At 36.6% G+C, this 17,954-nt stretch overlaps 2 protein-coding genes across 2 annotated transcripts; one reads left to right on the top strand and one right to left on the bottom strand.

Annotated features, from left to right (window-relative positions):
- Nucleotides 1-10,885: 10,885 nt before the first annotated feature.
- On the bottom strand, nucleotides 10,886-12,033 carry LOC116168010 (phospholipid-transporting ATPase DNF1-like). Its single transcript, XM_031483651.1, has one exon. The coding sequence runs from the start codon at nucleotides 11,745-11,747 to the stop codon at nucleotides 10,887-10,889; it is 861 nt and encodes a 286-aa protein (XP_031339511.1). The 5' UTR covers nucleotides 11,748-12,033; the 3' UTR covers nucleotide 10,886.
- Nucleotides 12,034-14,965: 2,932 nt separating this feature from the next.
- LOC116169158 (rab GDP dissociation inhibitor alpha-like) lies at nucleotides 14,966-16,067 on the top strand. Its single transcript, XM_031485183.1, has 2 exons — nucleotides 14,966-15,424; nucleotides 15,699-16,067. Exons 1-2 carry the CDS (start codon nucleotides 15,074-15,076, stop codon nucleotides 16,065-16,067), a joined length of 720 nt encoding a protein of 239 aa, XP_031341043.1. The 5' UTR covers nucleotides 14,966-15,073.
- The last annotated feature ends 1,887 nt before the right edge of the window (nucleotides 16,068-17,954 follow it).

Below are 17,954 nucleotides of genomic sequence, written 5' to 3'. Positions count from 1 at the left end.
GTACCTTTCTCAATATTTATACCTGAGTAGCATAAATAATAAAAAATACACATTTTGAAGTACCACGAAGCCGAATCAAACAAAATCTGGATTATCTCTATCTGTCTGTCTGTCGGTAGTCTCATTTTCAGGTAAACGACTGAACCGATTGGAACCAAATTTGGTACATATATGTTTTGACATACCTAAAAGAAAAAGCAGAAAAGCTTTTGGGTAGAATCACGCATGTGCAGATATGCCGGTAGTATAGGTAAATGCTGCGATAAGTTTGCCTTTACTAGAAGCACATGTGGTTAAAATTTCAAAAAAATAACCGATTAAGAAAGATGATATCGCTCAGCTTCCGCATGACACATTTAATGTTTACTATACGCCTTGTTTTTCTTTACTAATTTCAAAGAAATGACTATAAAGTTGGCACATTGCGCAGTATGCGTATGCGCACATCTGGTTTTTACCATATATGCGATATGTCGCCAAGCGGAAAACATATTTTTGGTAACGATTCTACTAGTTGTGAGTCCATTGGTAATAATGCATGCGAATATCTTAATAAATCAACAGTTGTCTTCTGTACGCGCAGACCATGCGCATATTATGTTTTAAATGTAGGTACCAGGTTAGTAGGTATTGTTTCAAGAAACAAGAAAAGAGATATAAAGGATGATGAATAATAATACCTACATAACTGGTTTTAACTTTACCAGCCGCTGGTCAGGCGCAGGAGCAAGAAATTGGTATAAATTTTCTGGGTTCTTGGTTGTTACTATACCCTAAGCTACCGAATGCAAACAGAACGAACTAAATATCTTGAAAACTGTAAGAGTAGATGCAGCTTCGAGTGGACGGACGGAGAAAGTGCCAATAATAGCGCCTTCCAACATGTATTGGAAAATGCGCTAGAACTGCCCTCTGCCATATTCGCTATGCGCACCACTTTTTTGTAAGACGAACATTTGGTGCAATATGTTTAGGTTATTTCAACGATGAAGTGCGCATAATTTTTTTTTAAAGTCACACGAAGAAACTGTCCGCAATTGCAGTTCCAAATATAACATTTTGTGAAGAAAATGTAACTAGAAACGCAAATTTGGTACCGTTCGGGGGTGTAGCTCCAAGACATACATTAAAAAATCTATGTCCAAAGCGACACATTTTATCTGCGTCGTGCAAGTGCTGGTTGCAATTTAAAAAATGTCCCTTTTTTTAATTAAAAACTTGTTTCCAGCCCCACCCCCATTCACCACCCTTAATCAAGTTCTTAGGGGATTCACATTTTATCTGTGGCATTATTATAATATCTTATAAGAGGTAAAAAACATAAGTGTTTTATGAGATCCGATTATCGCTATTGTGGTACATATCAGAGCCCCACTCTATAGCCTTAATATTAGACCAAAAAATCCGATACAACTGAATACCGAACGATTCTCGAGATCTTCGCGCATGCATCTTTTTTACAACGCAGGGATTGATTCTGTTCCACCAGATCAGCATAGCTTGTAAAACAAATTTTTGTAGCATTACTTTTACTTTTATACGAGGCGGGAGGTGCATATACATACAAAATTTCATTTAAATATAACAAATAAAAAAATTGGGATTGCTCCAATACAAAAGTTGGGTTGCACGTGCGCAATTTTTTAAAAATTCATCTACTAACACAGAAAAGCGGATGTTCATATGTTCTTTGTAACAAGAATTATAACAGAACCCTTTTTTGTAGGTTTGGGCAGTTTTTGGGTTGTAACTTTTTGGCCCGTTAGTCTACATAGCCGAAACAATAGGGACCTTTCTTATATCCTGAAGAACATGTGTGTCTATTTTCAAAGCGATCGGACGTTTCTACACAAAGTTATCGTGCACAGGGACAGACAGACGGACAGCAATACAAAATTATAAACGATCGCGAGGGTCGTTAATAATAAAATATTTCTATAAAACCCAAGGACCTTGATAAAACCAGAGCATTAAAAGTTGACCAATATATTATGTATATAAGTATTGACATTGATTATACACTACACACTATAAAGCAAGTATATTGATAAGAATTCCAAAATAGATCATAATTCAAACACAAAGCCAATAACAGGTGATGTATTGTATACCTGAAAATTAAAATTTGACAGAGCAAGAATAAATGGTCTGTGGAATAAATTACAATCCTGTTTGTAGCATAATGTAGGACGTATCTAATACGATAACAAACAAAACACCACCTTTATCTCTAAGCACAAGGTCAGCCTTTGGCGATAATATCCATGTGATAAATTGATGTAAGTATATTACAGGTTGCTCTTCTTCGTTAATAGGTCACTGCGTTACCTAAACGTCCACACTGTATACAGACTTTAGCTACACGCTAACAGCGCCATCTTACACGAAATCCACAAATTAAATTACAGGAAAAACATGTGGAATTTGATGGCGGCAACTCACATTTTAGCGATCAGGGCACTAAAATGTACAAAACTTGAAAAATAAGTAAGTTTCATCCGAAACCAAAATACTACATCATTCTTCAGGGTACTACTTGTGACAAGACACTAATAGTTTGCTACACTATTTGATATTTATTTAGTGGTGTACTTTTAAAGGTTACGTAATATTTTTTTTTCTTTTGTATTAATGCGAAATATGTATCTCATCACGTAGTTGTCTCAGATGAAGGTGTTACGAATTATCTTTTACGAAAAAAGTAAAAATATTTTGAAATTTGTACATTTGAAATTTGAATTTATATTAACCTCACATTTTGGTGTTAATCCCCCCTTAACATTAATATAACAGTAATTGGATGTTCTGGTTTACATTGTGTAAAACTGGACCTGTGAATATGTGAAATTAGAGTAGACCTTGTATATACAAAACAAGTCATCTTAGCGGTACACTTTGTTTTGTATTTCAAGAAAATCTCCTACCGAAACATAGATCACATTAGGAATGAACGAGAGTAATTTAAATATTGCCCGGTTACTTACAGTAAATAGTTAAACAGTTCGGGATTCCTGCTAAAGTAACTTGTCGTGCATTTACCTCATATGTGTTTCCGGCTTATACAAAACTTACTTAATTTTGAAAGGAGCTATACCTATGCAAAAGCTGTGCGATAAACTTTTTGATGTGCAATCATAGCATATAAATTAAAAAATTGGGCTTCGTCCGGGAATCGAACCTGGGCCGCATATTTTCTACAAATCATATTGTAATAACATTTGGCATCATGGTTGCCCATAAAAGAAATGTACTGTAAAGTCAATGTGAAACGGGCTATAGTTACTTTATACAGAAATGTCAAATAATTTGCTTTTGATGGCGCCATCTTGAATTTATGCTAACATTTTTCCATATGTAGTTTTCAAAACAAATGAAATAATTAAATGAAGAGAGAATCACATTTATGAGTTTATGACTCGGTTTATGACGTCAGTTTCAGCACCAGTGAAACAAAGTTTACTCACATAATGATTTCCTCTACATCGATAACACCTATTGGATAAACTATAAACATTTTAATATAGGTAAACAGTATTCGTGTTATGCATTTTCTATGCCCATAACATTCTCGCCAGGAGAGATAATAATATATGAACCTAGCTATCAGAAAAATTTACCATGGAGTCACATGAGAAACAGTACATCAAATAAGGACAGCGAACACTCGAAGTGCATTATTGAAGGAAACGACATACATAATTGAATGAGATAATGTGGTATAAAAAAATAAACGAATAACCAATACATTTTGCTAATGAATTTGAGCTTTTATTTTTGTTTTGAAAGGTTTGCACTTTCAAAATAAATGACAGCCGTCGGAATTTCGGAGCATATTTTCTAATTAGTGTTATTATTATAGGGAATAATTTGACTATTATCCTATTAAACCATAAGATTGTAAACCATGACATATCGCTTACACAGAACTGGTTACTGCTTTATGCAACTAAAGCAATAACAGAGAAAAAACGTGTACCTATATGCCTTAATCTGGTTCTAACTAAAGAAATAGATATTTTGGCTGCAGAAGGAAGCGGACGAGACAGTGATAGAATCGTTGAGGCAAACATGGGCAATATCTCGGGCTATATTGTTAGACACTGTTATTGACGTTCGCTGCGATGTAATATCCTGGATAATATCTTTTCATTTATTATTGATTAATTGACTTGAAGACATAATTATCTGCACGAAACTTACGCGTGCCCTAAATGTCGCGAAATAAATGCATCCTCCAAGTACCTAGTCTTAATTCTAAAATTCACGATCCGATGGTATAATAAATTTTTTGAAATATACGTTTTATCGGCATCTTAGGTGCGGCGCAAGTATAAGACACTAATGCATTTTTGAGACAATTTTTTCTTGTTACTATAATTTCAATTTGTAAAACAAAAGTAGGTGTATGGTATCAAAAATCATTTTCATTTCAATAAAATCTTACTTTTTAACGATTTTTTTTACTAATAAAAATCTCTATAAAAACAATTCTATAATTAAATATATACATGTACAAGCTCCTCTGTAAATCCTAGATCGTGCGCGAATATCAATTGTTATGGTATAAAAAATGCATTTTACAATTTTATGAATGAATTTATGAATGAAATACAAGATTGGAACAAACATTTCCATGATGTGTATCAACAAATATAACTATTACGATCAATAAAACTTTTAAAAGAAAAGTTATTTTTAATACAGGGCGTTCAACCACGAGCCCAGTCGATTAGTTAAATGATAATCAACGTCTCCTATGGAAACAGTAACTTGATTGTTAACGAGCTCCTAGCGAGTTTATAATTTTGCGGTGTCTGTCCGTTAGCACGATACCTTGAAAACGAATGAACCGATTACGATGAAATTTTTTTATGTAACATGTTATACCCCTAACTTTAACGATTTCGCTGTTATAACCTTTTTTCGTCCAAATTTGACAGTTTTTTGAATTTTTTTTGAGAGAAACTAAATCGCGCAGGCGGTTAATTTTTGGACTGAGGCACAGGTTAAGACCTCTTCCACAATCACATAACTTTTTTAGGTACTTTATCAAAAAAATAAAATTTTTGATTGACTTTCGCTAAATGTCATATTCTCATATTTTTTAAAATTTCAAATGGCACCCCCCTAAACAAATTCTTCTCTGGGTAGCCAAAACTACAAATTTTCCAATGATATAAACAAAACCACACATTCCATAAGAAAATTAAGAGAAAAACCAAGTCGAAATACCAATTAGTAAAAAAACGTTCTTTTCCGAACCCAAGTGTGCCATGATAAAACAAAAGATGTTCAATTCTCACAATTAACAGTACAGTGTCGGCAGTGTATGACGAGGTGTATGATTGTTTTTTAATCAGCGTTGCGAAAATGTTCCAAACACAAGCAGAACTGGTTGATGTGGTAGTGATGTTTATTCTTGGAGACTGTTACCGGAATTGTTTGTTGACGTCACAAGAGTACGCGGAGAGCGAGGCTGGGAGATATCTTCGCAGAAACACATCCAGATCCACACGCGTTTCAAACGGTGTTGGATAAATTTACAACTACTGGAAGTACTAATTTTACGCACACTAATATGGCATTTGTCAACAGCTTTCCCGAGAACTTGCAATTCATGATCTTCCGCCAAAACTGTAGCTGTAAATCTATCCAACACTTTTTGAAACAGGCGTGGATCTGAATGTGTGCAGCAAGCTGCCAGGATATCTCCCGCGTATACTCGTGGCGCCAGAAAACAATTCCGGCAACGGTCTCTAAGAATAAACTCTATGTCAATAATTCCTGCTTTGAGTTTGGAACATTTTTGCAACGTTGAATAAAAAACAATCATACACTGCCGACACTGTACCTACTGTTAATTGTGAAAAATGAACATCTTTTGTTTTATCATGGCACACTTGGATTCGGCAAAGAACGCTTTTTTTACAAATTGGCGTTTCGACTTGGTTTTTCTCAAGTTCAAGTTCTCAAGTTTCATACGCCACTGGAATACAGCACGCCCCTGGTGATAAAAAATATTTTAGAAACATGCCGGCGGTAATTGTGTGCAATTTAGCTCTAAAATTTTTTTCATTATCTTTTATGGTAAAGGAATTATGATCCGAGGGATCTTAGGTGCTACACCCTTTACATGGCTTACCTAGTGCATAATAATTAATGAATATAAAGATCAAATAGTCGTTTTGGATTATGAGGTTGATGTCGATGGAAAAATAAACCCATAAAGAGCGTCGAAAAAAGCGGCAGAGCCCCTCGGTGTTACCCCACCCCACGGAGTTATTAGATTTGACCCATTTTCAATTGACTTGTTACATGTGGTATACAGGGTGGTGACTTGCGTAACCGAGTGCGTAACGCATCATAGAGATTTCAACTCGGATTTCAATGTAAAATTCATAACATGCGATTATTGGCTCTCCTAATTATTTTAGCGCACAAATGTATTAAGGTTTTTTGTAGAAAAAAATTTTTTATGTCAATCAACCGTATTAGTTTTCAATTTTTTGCATAATAGAGACGGAAAATTGGAAAAATAAAACCCCCATCTTTTTCAATAATCTGTGATGCCATGGAATTATAATACAAAAACTATACGCCAATATCCGTCATGCCATGGAATGTCTACTATAAAACAAATCAAATTCTATCAAAAAGTATTATATTAGGAACAGCGAATTCAACATAAAGAAATACCAAAATACTAAGAACGGTTTCCCAATATAACAATTTACAATAAATGTTCGAATAAGTCACCATCGAGGTCACCATTAACTGCAAGACAGTAACCAAGCCGATCATAAAATCCATTTCGCACTGCTGTAAATTGATAACTGGATATTTTTTGTTTTAGAAAATTCCATGGTATCGCAGATTATTGAAAAAGATGCGGGTTTTAGTTTTCCAATTTTCCGTCTTTAAATGAAAACAATTTAAAACTAATACGGTTGATTGGCGTAAAAAAATTTTTTCTACAAGAAACTTTAATACATTTTTGCTCTAAAATAATTTGGGGAGCCAATAATCGCATGTTATGAATTTTACATTGAAATCCCTACGATGCGTTACGCAAGTCACCACCCTGTATATGTTAACTGTGCAAAGTTTGAACCGAATAGGTTCAAGCGTTTGCCAGAGGCAAAGAGGCTTGACCCTACGGGGTCATTGGATTTGTCCTCGGATTTGTCCAAGCGTTTGACAGTTATCGTGTTCACGGACAGACGGACACCATCGACTCCCCTAAAAAGCTTGCATCGCTTTGCTCTGCCGATTAATAACTGAAGTGAAGTACAAAATTTACTGATTAGCATATCAAAAATTTATTCATCTCCGAAAATGACCCCGAATGTTGTAAACAAGATATATTAATGGTTGTAAATATATATTAAAAACAATTAATTACGCCAAAGCGTCAGCTGATTTGCGTTGATCGAAAGGTCTGGTCGCTCATTGGCTCATTTAAATTTATTCCGTATAGCCCAGTCAAATGGTGATTTTTCCAAAACAATAGTACATTGATCTACAAGTTTAGAAAAGTGTTAGTTTTCTAGTGAGTGTAAATGTTTGAATTCACGAGTGAGCACAGCTCACGAGTGGATCAAATTTGCACGAGCATAGAAATTCACTTTTCTTACGTGTAGATCATGCTATTTTTTCGTGTAGTTTACAAAAATAACTCTAATTGTAACGTTTTGTTTTGATGTCGAAGAATAATTTATTATAATATCAAAGTAGGTATGTTGAGCATTTGTTGATATGGTAACAAAACATACGAACAAGTAAATAATTTGTGAATAACGCTCATGTAAAATGAGTCAATCAAACGGGAATAATGAAGAAATGTTACAATTGGTATTAGAAGCAGAGTCAAGTTTATTACCTAAAAAGTCCAAAGTAAGTACGAGAAATGAGTTCTGAGACTGGAGAAATATAAAAAATGTGCGAGGAGCAAATGAAGATATTCTAATTGCGTACTTTGTTGGAAAGGTTTGTATTACTCGTATTTATAAAATTTATTAGCACTGATTTTTAAATATTCTTAGGCAAAAAAACTTAAAGCTGCTACACTATGGTCACAATACTCGATGCTGAGAAGTACTCTACAAATATAGGAAAATGTGGATATTTCTGTTTATAAAAAGTTACTTGCTTACCTGAAACGTCAAAATGACGGTTATGTGGCAAAAAATCGAGAGTTTTATCGATGGATAACGTAAAGGAGTTTTCAGAAAAGTCTCCTGATGACAAGTTTCTGTTTATAAAGGTCGTGTTGGTAATTGCCCTGCACGGACCCTGTCGGGCGGAAGAATTACGGTTACTAAACGTGGATGATGTAGAAGATTGGGGAAATATTTTGGTCATAACATTAAACGACACAAAATCAAAGAAAAAACGAGCCTTCACAGTTACATCGGAGGATGAATTTATATTTTATAAACGTTGCGGTCGCTTTCCTCATCTTCTGGTGTAATATTTAATAACTTAATAAATTGTTCATTTATGATTTACAATAATAAACAAAATGAATGAAAAAAAGTGTTGCTAACTGAAATCGTGAAGAAAAGCGTTGCTAACAAGAAAAGTCTCACTTTTCTTCACGATTTTTGATTTAACAATACGCCACTTTTCTATTAACTACACGAATAAAGTTTTTTTCTCAACGGTTTTATATGTTTTCGAGAGTGCTGAATCTAAATTTATGGTGTGCTGCCTTATAGGAGATCGGCTTCATAGCCAAAAACGCAAAAAATCGGAATTTTTCAGCACTTTTTTTAGTTGTTTGCTTATATCTTAAAAACTACACGTTTTTTGAAGATGTGCGTTCTACACAAAATTAAAGCAAACAAAATTTCCTACAAAATGCACTAGTGCACTTTGATTTTGTGTTAAGCGGTCTTCGCCCTAGAGCTCAGTGAAACGAAATGATTGTGCACAGGATCATCATTCCTTTGAGTGACCTGACGTCATAGTCATAGCCACAGTTAATTTGTACGTTTCCGTTTTGTTTTGCGTCGTCCACTAGAAGGCCCAGGTAAAGGGTCTTGGGCAATCGAAAGTCCATCAAAGAGTCAGGAGCTGTGGAAGGTCTAGGCTGAATACTAATTTGTGACTGTTCAATGTTACTATGAAAAGTGTAACACTAGAAAAAACTAAGTAAAAATGCATAATAATGATGCAAAATCTTATATAAATTGATACCTTCTGTCTCTTCAGCCGCTTCAGGCGGTAAGACTGGAATTGGCTTATCCAGATCGCCTTCGCATTCTGCATCGTATCTATCGTCGATGTTGGAGCACGACCCTTCACACTGCTGGCACAGTTTTGTGCAAAAATTAAGTTTTTTGTTGATTACTTGTTTATTCCTCGACTTGAAAGAGGTGGTAGGTACTGGGCGCTTTTGTGAAAATTCAAAAAATCGTGGCTTTTTAGCGAACTCTAGCGCGGGTACCGCTTATCGCAAAATAAAAGCTAAATAATGTATTTTGTAGAAAATTTTATTTACCTTAATTTTGTATAGGGCGCCCATCTTCAAAAAAACGTACGTTTTTGAGATATAAGCAAAAAACTGAAAAAAGCTCGGAAAAAAGTATTGAAAAATTCCAATTTTTTGCGTATTTTGGTATGAAGCCGACTTCCTACAAGGCAGTAAACAATAAATTCGGATGCAGCACATTCGATAACATATAAAACCGTTGATAAAAAAACTTCCGCAATTTTGTTCCGAAAGCGGCAGTTTTAAACACGCATTTACTGGACTAGTAGTGCGACCTGCGACCTCAAACCGAGGCGGCGCGCGGCGGCGGCCGGCGTGTGCATCGGCTGACGTTTTGGCGCTCGTTTTGGCGTAAAAATGTCCGATTTAATTTAAAAAATTTGGATTGTAGGCCGTAGGTTCCCACATCAAACTAGAAGACAATTAATTGCTCTACAAAATGCGAGACAAAATAGTCTTTTTTTCGTAGTGTGTCATTTTCGGAGATTCATTTTTTGATATGCTAAGGGCAGAATTTCTTGAACTAAGTTATTTTTCATTGACAGAAATTTTATTTGAAGGTTTCTATGCGGAAACGAGATAGATTGACTGGACTAAAACATATTTAGTTGATATTTTTCGAGATATTTTTTTACTTCTAGTTTCTAGGTTTGTACCTACTTCCGGTAAATGTGGTTTTTCTTAGATTTCAAATAGAATAGTCCTACATTAAAAACTTAAAATTTCATTTTTCAGATTTTTCTCCGAAACTTCTAAATGTAACATACACCCTTCATGTCCACTTGGTTTGTTTCAACCTCGGTTTCAACTATGAAATGTTGGTACAGAACGAGAAGGTTCGCTCAGGTGAACCTACAACCTTTAGGGCCGGCTTTTTTTTCATTACTGTGAACTGCCCGAGAGTTAGCATCCATAGAAACAAATGCATTCGCGCCGTATTGGAATAGGAGCTTATCTATCGAATAAGTAAGTATAACTGGCACATGAAAAGCCGGTTCTTGGTCCGTTTTTGGTACCTACAGATAGTTATCGGCTTATCGCTATCGAAATTTTTAGCCTATCTCTCGGCATATCTATTGTAGATATTTTTATCGACAAAGCTCATCTCAAGTACTTCAAAACGGGCCGAAAATTCCCAAATTCCGCGAACAATTACATGCAAAAACCGCGGTCGGGTCGCTGGGCCTTTTACCGTAACTGCTTTATTACCTAATTGGTGCCCAATTATACACACACTTAAATTACATTATTCGCAAATGACCGGCCATTGTAAAATTAACAGAAACGGTATTTGTTCAAGGTGCACATTGCGGTGTTCACAATTTTGCTATTCACATCGGTAAACAACATTTTAGTAAACCGTTAGGATTTTAGTTAGTAGGTGACTCGAGCCTTACCTTTGATATATTCGGCATGTGGAATTGTTCACTCGCTTATCGCTGGCGTGTCGTCTGCGATCTTCGAAAAGGTCCTTAACGGCGGTCACGCCGAGTACGAACAGTACTGGAATCATGGCAATTTCTTTGCCAAAAGCGTTAATCGCGGGAAACCAATTGAGCAATACGATAAATATAAAATACAAATTAGCGACCCTATGAAATTGTTCTAGTAAATTCCTAGGTAAAAAGGATAGTAACGTATATTTAGTAGTCCGAACTTTGTTATTGGGTCTATTGCCATTTGGATGTTCCTTTCTAGGCGTCTTAGGAGGAACCGTATGGTTAGGCACTACTATACGATAACGTTCTTCTTGTTCACTACGCGGAGATCGTCTCAATAAAGTACACACGAGCCTCTGCCACAAAGGTGGAGGAAGCGAACGTCTTAAGGTGTAAATCGAATCCGAACGAGATGCCTGTCTAGAATGCCCTTTTGAAGACGACTTCACACCGCTGCTCGCCAAGTTTTCGCCCTCTTTGTGTCCCGGAGGCAGTATGAAATCAGTTTTCGATCCTACTCTACTATGTCCAGGTCGTAACCCTGCGGAGGAATCTGTTATTTGACCTTGCGAAAACGCTCTTTGATGTCCTCGTGCCATTTTAAGAGCCGAAGGTCGACCCGCAGCACCTGCGGTTACGTTACCTCCGAGGGTTGTACTTCCGCCGTGACTGGCGCTTCTCCCGTGTCCTCGCACTTCTGGAGATTTTGTCTCTGGAAAGGTGTACGTGGCACATTGAGCACCACGTACAGAGAGCAAATCTGTTGTTGTCTCCGCAGCCCTGACATTTTCGCCTCCGCTTAACGTATTGGACATTCTTAAACATCTGGTACTTTCCACAATTCGCTTATCAATCTCTTCTGAATGCGAACTAAGCAATTATTTATTTATCGAATGCACATAAAAGTCGGAACACTAATCACTAGCCTTTACTAATAAAATGTATGTTTTTTAAGTTCATAATGAATTAAAAAGTGTCGCAGATATTGTTAAAAGTTTTATTGACGTACTAATAAACTACTTAACCTCACGTACGATAAAAACCAACACAACTTCCACTCACGAAAGCACAACATTAACTAAACACACGCGATACAAACCAGTAAACCTATCTAATCGCCATCTGTCAACTTGACAGCAACCTTTGCCTAGCAACCAACATAAAAGCTTGAAAAACACGGCGGAACGCTCGGTAACTGTTTTTTTTACAGAGACGTATTCAGGTATATTGGTTCGGCGACGAAAGCTTGATTAAAAATCACTATTGGATAATACAAAAAAATGTAAATGTCTATATGGACTATGTATGTTCGTACGAGTGTGTGGCACGTTTGTTATTATTTTTGATGGTAGAGCCGAGGATGGAAACGCATCGGATGTAACTATGTAAGTAACATTTGGTGGCGTTTAAAGTAGTCAGTGCATCAGTATGTTGAGAAAGATAGCCGTGTATGTACACATTATTTTATTAGTATTAATTTGTAGTATATAATAATAAAAAGATGGATGGAGTAACTTATCACTTAGGTATTCAGCTTTCAGCGTTGATGTTGACTCTTGACTCTTCCTTTAAATACAATTGAATTTGCTTATATAAGTAGTAAACGAAAGGTTTCTAGAAAAATCACATTCTCGAAAGTCGAACAGTCCAAAAGACGTATCATATTTCAAGGAAAGAATGCGCCACATCCACTTTCATCCCTTATCGCCGGTGACTAATCTTTTATCGACTTCATGGCAGCTCTACAGAGGTTCTCCTGTGCACAGGTCGCAGGCCTGTAGCTAGACGTTAATTTCAGAGGGGGCAACTCAAAATTCAGAGGGGGCAAAATTATTTAATAATTTAAAAGCAGGTGACGATAAAAATCCCTTAACAAAAAAAAACAACTAAGAAGGTATATTTGAAATGCAAAAATAAAATCAATGCGTTTACATATACATTAATACATATAAAAGACAAAAAAAGGTTAATAACATGACGAATAAGATAATATACAAAACGCTAATATAATTGCAATTTTCTATTTTTTCTGTTATTAAATTTGTTTAAGAACACATCCAAGTTTATATTATTTGCACGTTTGCTATCAAACGCTAAATATGTTAGGTTGGCCATTCGACTATGGGACATTGAGTACCTTTGTGGTCTATTTATTCGGGTTAAGGTCGAAAATGAAGACTCACACATAGCTGTGCTACAGCCAAATACAGCCACAGTTGCATACAATTGGTAAGATTCTTTAAAGGCATCACGTTGATTGTAAAGAACTTTAAGAATGTTCCGTTCCTCAACCTCCTTACTTTCTAGATATAAATATAACTAAATATAAATACACACAATTTAATTTTTTTTGAGCGATTTAGGTACTTAATTTCTTATTTTTTAAAGATCCAACCAATTTTTCTAGAGTGGGCAACATTTCTTATCAGAGTGGGCAATGCCCACCCTGGCCCCTCCCTAGCTACGGCCTTGCAAGTCGTGACGACTAACATCTCTGCCTGAAACACCCTCTTGTTCTAGGCCCTCAACAGGCTTACGCCCAATTACAGAGTGACCCGCATATTGCTTTTTAGAGGTGCCCCTGCAGAAGGTCTTAAGTTGTTCTATACTACTCCGGTATTTACCTTACGAATTAGGAAAACTGCAGGAAAACCTAATTCGGAGTAGCCGGCAGAATGCTCGAAACTGATCTAAGGAAATTCCCATCTCGCCACAGATGAAAAATTCACCTCAAACCAGGTTCGAACACCCGACCTCCGGATTTATAGCCCAATGCTCTACCACTGAGCTACAGTGACGGATCTAGAAGTTTTCAGCACGGGGGCAAATTTGGTATTTTGCCGTTGCCGCCCTTCTTCACACACAGCTAACACATGAAAATGATCAGGGCAACATAAAAAAATTTTGGCTTTACAGGAACGTTGTATCGTTGTTGAGCCTTCACTCAACGGTGATACAGGCAACAGACTTGTCTTTTTTGTTTTTTTTTGCCATTTGGTTAGTTACCTTCATTACGTACAGCGCTGTGATCTCAAAGTCTATAATTTTGGAGAGTACCTATCCCGCATAGCTTATTCCAGGTTTGGTTCTCGGGATTTCGCGGACGCCATATTAAAATTACACGAACCATGCCGACTTTTGCCGCCCCTATTGAGTGCCGCCCGGGGCACTGGCCCCCTTTTGCCCCCCCCCCTATCCGGCACTGCAAAGCTATAAGCCGGTTAATGCTATGCTGACCAAGGAAGAAGCAGATGTCATCTCTCGCGACCGATCACCATATAAATACACATGCTTGTTCTCCCTACTGGTAGGGTTGATGAACGATTGATCTGAGTTCAACCCTAGGTTCAGCCATTGCTCCATGTGCGCGGTAGAATGGCTTTATAACTTTTTGGTCTTAGTGAGACAGCCCGGAGGGACTCCCTGATATCCATCCTTGCCCAAGGCAAGGTTCCTTTCACTCACCCAATGCGTTTAACCGCATAGAAGCTCTCCGAGCCTCCGCCTCCACAGCTGAGCCCAAATCCGCTCACCTTCTATTCGTGAATGGCCATTGCTTTTCAGCTATCACAAGATCCACAGTATAGGGGAAAGTTTCCTGAAAACAACACTCCACTCTGCGGCAGGGGTTGGACCTCATATCAAGTATAAGTCCGGTAGAATTATTTTTTACATGTTCCTGTATCGATTCTGGTTTTGCGCTTCAGTAATTTTAGGTTCCGGTATCGGTTGTTTTTCGATTCGAAGAATTCCAATATAAATCAATAAAAAATGTATTGTACACAAGATTCAATTACATGTACATTATTGTTTTTCTATAAATATTTTTTTGTTGAATTGAAACGTCATTTTAGCTTGCGCGTTTGCTTCACCTCTGTAAGCTGCCTGATATTTTGTACTTTCCTTTCCAATAGCAGTAGTTTCACAAGAACACAATAATGATACGTAAAGTTTAGAATACGGCCCTGGCGATCTGGAGTTAGGGTAATTTGGCTTTCGGTGGGTGGGTAGAACATGTAATGTTGGCAATTCCGTTCATTGAATTGACGTCGGCTGATTTGCGCACCGTAATCCGAACAATCAACTGTGTAGAAGCGATTAATTGTTCGTTAATTGTGAGTTCTATTAAATAATCTTTAAAATGGATGAAGAATACGATGCGATCGTTCTGGGTACCGGCCTAAAAGAATGTATTTTAAGTGGAATGTTATCGGTATCGGGCAAGAAAGTACTACATGTCGATCGAAACAAGTACTACGGCGGGGAGTCGGCCTCGATTTGCCCCCTTGACGAACTTTTTTCAAAATTTGGTGCACCTCCACCGGACGAGTCGTATGGACGCGGCCGCGATTGGAACGTAGATTTAATTCCAAAATTCCTTATGGCAAATGGCCAATTAGTTAAATTACTCATACATACCGGTGTTACACGTTATTTGGAGTTCAAATCTGTTGAGGGCAGTTATGTGTACAAAGGGGGTAAAATATCCAAGGTAAGCACAAAATAGTTTATCTGGTTTATCTAATACCCTTTGACAGATGGGTTCAAGTTTTAATGAAATGTAAATTTTGCTAAGTTAATTACCTACATCAGTTTTTTTTGCTTTTACCGTTAAAAGCATATTTAAGGTAACTCATGCAGAACTTGTGGCTTGCAAAAAGTTTGCAATCCTGTTTTTTCTAATTCCTTCTGTTACAAATTGTGAATGACTGTTCCAAACGTGCGACATCTACTGCTGTTAACTTGTAACCGCATTTATTTTATAGGTGCCGGTCGATCAGAAAGAAGCTTTGGCCTCCGATTTAATGGGCATGTTCGAGAAGCGAAGATTTCGCAATTTCCTAGTTTACGTTCAAGATTACGCCGAGCAAGATCCTCGGTCGTGGAAAGAGTTCGACGCGCAAAACCAAACTATGCAAGAACTGTATGAAAAATTCGGTTTAGATAAAAATACGCAAGACTTTACCGGGCACGCTTTAGCTTTGTATAGGGATGATGATTATTTGCAGACTGCGGCGATTACTACCATAAGGCGTATTAAGTTGTACTCTGATTCTTTGGCACGCTATGGAAAATCTCCTTATTTATATCCGATGTATGGCTTGGGAGAACTTCCACAAGGTGGGTACATGTAGGCTATAGATTTGTCATTCATATGCTTGTTTAAACAACAATATTTCTGACTTGCAGTAAGTGCATATTGAATTGAATTTGAGAAAAGTACTGTTCAATGCTTGTGTTAATATAATTTTTCTCGCCTACTTGACCACAATCTCATTAAAATCTACCTACAATGAGATAGGTGGGCAGGAAATTGCTTCAGTGTCAAAGCAAATATCTACTGAAAATTGTCACCAGGCAAAATTTAAAAAAAGTCAGCTGGAAAGTTCTGTGCTCTAGCTAATTTTGGTGAAATTTGCAGTTTCTCAAATGTAACATTTCATACTTAGCGTAAATTTAATCTGGCACCTTTGGGTAGGTACCGAATCTCCATGTTTAGAAATGAATGGATGGAGATGAATTTGGACACAAAAACAGGAGGCATAGATAATTAACACTTTCCTGATTAGAATGTGGTTTTTGTAGAACTTGAGATATCCAATTTACCACTACATTTGATAAATCATAACAACTTTCGGTTTACTTGAAAATTCGTTTATTTTAGTATAAATAGATTTCATTTGCTATTTCATCCAAATCACATTTGGCAAAAATTCGACGTCAGACTGGGCCATGAAAAGCTCTCATTCTAATATTTTTAATCATTGATTAACCTCAATTATCACATGTAACAAACCGAGCAATTGAGATTTTGTTTAACTCTGGTTTGTGAGATAACGGATCGATCTGATCGAGTCGGTCGTTTCTGACCCAGTGTTATTTTCACGTTAATTACTTTAATTGAATTAATTCGGTCATTCGCATTCTGAAATGCTGTAAGTGAAATTTTCTATGAAAAGCACCAAGGTCAAGAGGTGGAAAGAGGCAAATCACGTTTCAATATCTGAGTTTGTCCATTTTTATAGCACTTCTACCTGCTGATGGTTTTGTAAGGTTTTTTATATGCCAGAAAAAGGAAGTTGTACTGTTTTACCTCTCTGTTGTTGATTATAGTTGAGGCCACACACACCGAAAAATGGAATTTATAAACAAGGTATTAGTGCCAGAAGTTTTTATTGGATCCGAGATATTTGATAACCGAATCAAAAAAGTAGTTTGGATTCTGTGACCTGTGTTCAGTCGAAAGGATGGTTAAGCTTTCTCGTGAGCTGTTTCAACGAGAGGCTGTCACTTCCCATGTTTTAAATGTACTCTATTACGGATTGTGGGTTCCAAGTGTAATGATATCTTCAAAAAAATATCTCTGTGAATAAGAAAGTTTGCATTGCGCATGTGCACGACGGGTGTTTACAATATGCGATAACTAAGTTGACAAACGCATGCGCACATTAATCGTCAAGATTTTTCTTGCCACAGGTGCCACAGCTATCAGTTACCGAATTCAAAATGAACGAATTAAATGTATTGAAAACTGTAGAAGTAGTTCAAGCTTCGGACAGAGAGAGAAAGTGACCGTAATAGCGAACCCAACTTCGTTGGAAAATTTATTGAAAATGCCATACTGTAGAGAAATTATTGTCATTAAATTTAACGTGGGAACCTATGTGCAACAATTACTATTTTTTATGTAAAAATTGTTGAAACTTTTTCTAACACTGATTACGATTATTAAGTGTCAGCAGAAAAAACTCTTTGAATTTTTTTAATCACTTGAATGTTTTTTTAATATATCCCTGTGTAGTAAACTTTATCAATTTCCGAAACTAAATCGCACCGGCGCAGAAGTTTTGAATTGAGGCACAGACTGACCTCTTCCACTTTTTTTTTAGGCACTAGCGAAAGAAGAAAATTTTTTATTAACGTTCGTCAAACTTCATATTTTTGGAAAATTTCAAATGGCACAAATTATAATTCTGGATAGCCGATACTACAAAATTTGAGGTGATTCTGCCTCTAATTCA

This window comes from Photinus pyralis, unplaced genomic scaffold (assembly GCF_008802855.1).
Source record: "Photinus pyralis isolate 1611_PpyrPB1 unplaced genomic scaffold, Ppyr1.3 Ppyr1.4_LG4, whole genome shotgun sequence".
Taxonomy (NCBI): Eukaryota; Metazoa; Arthropoda; class Insecta; order Coleoptera; family Lampyridae; genus Photinus; species Photinus pyralis.
Note: the sequence above shows the minus strand (reverse complement) of the source record. Positions and strands in the feature narration are given on the sequence as shown.

Bases quoted from the DNA above. Each gene is read 5' to 3' on its own strand.
- LOC116168010 (XM_031483651.1), bottom strand. From the start codon at position 11,747: ATGTCCAATACGTTAAGCGGAGGCGAAAATGTCAGGGCTGCGGAGACA.
- LOC116169158 (XM_031485183.1), top strand. From the start codon at position 15,074: ATGGATGAAGAATACGATGCGATCGTTCTGGGTACCGGCCTAAAAGAA. The intron at 15,425-15,698 runs GTAAGCACAAAA...TTTATTTTATAG, and splicing joins AAGGGGGTAAAATATCCAAG to GTGCCGGTCGATCAGAAAGA.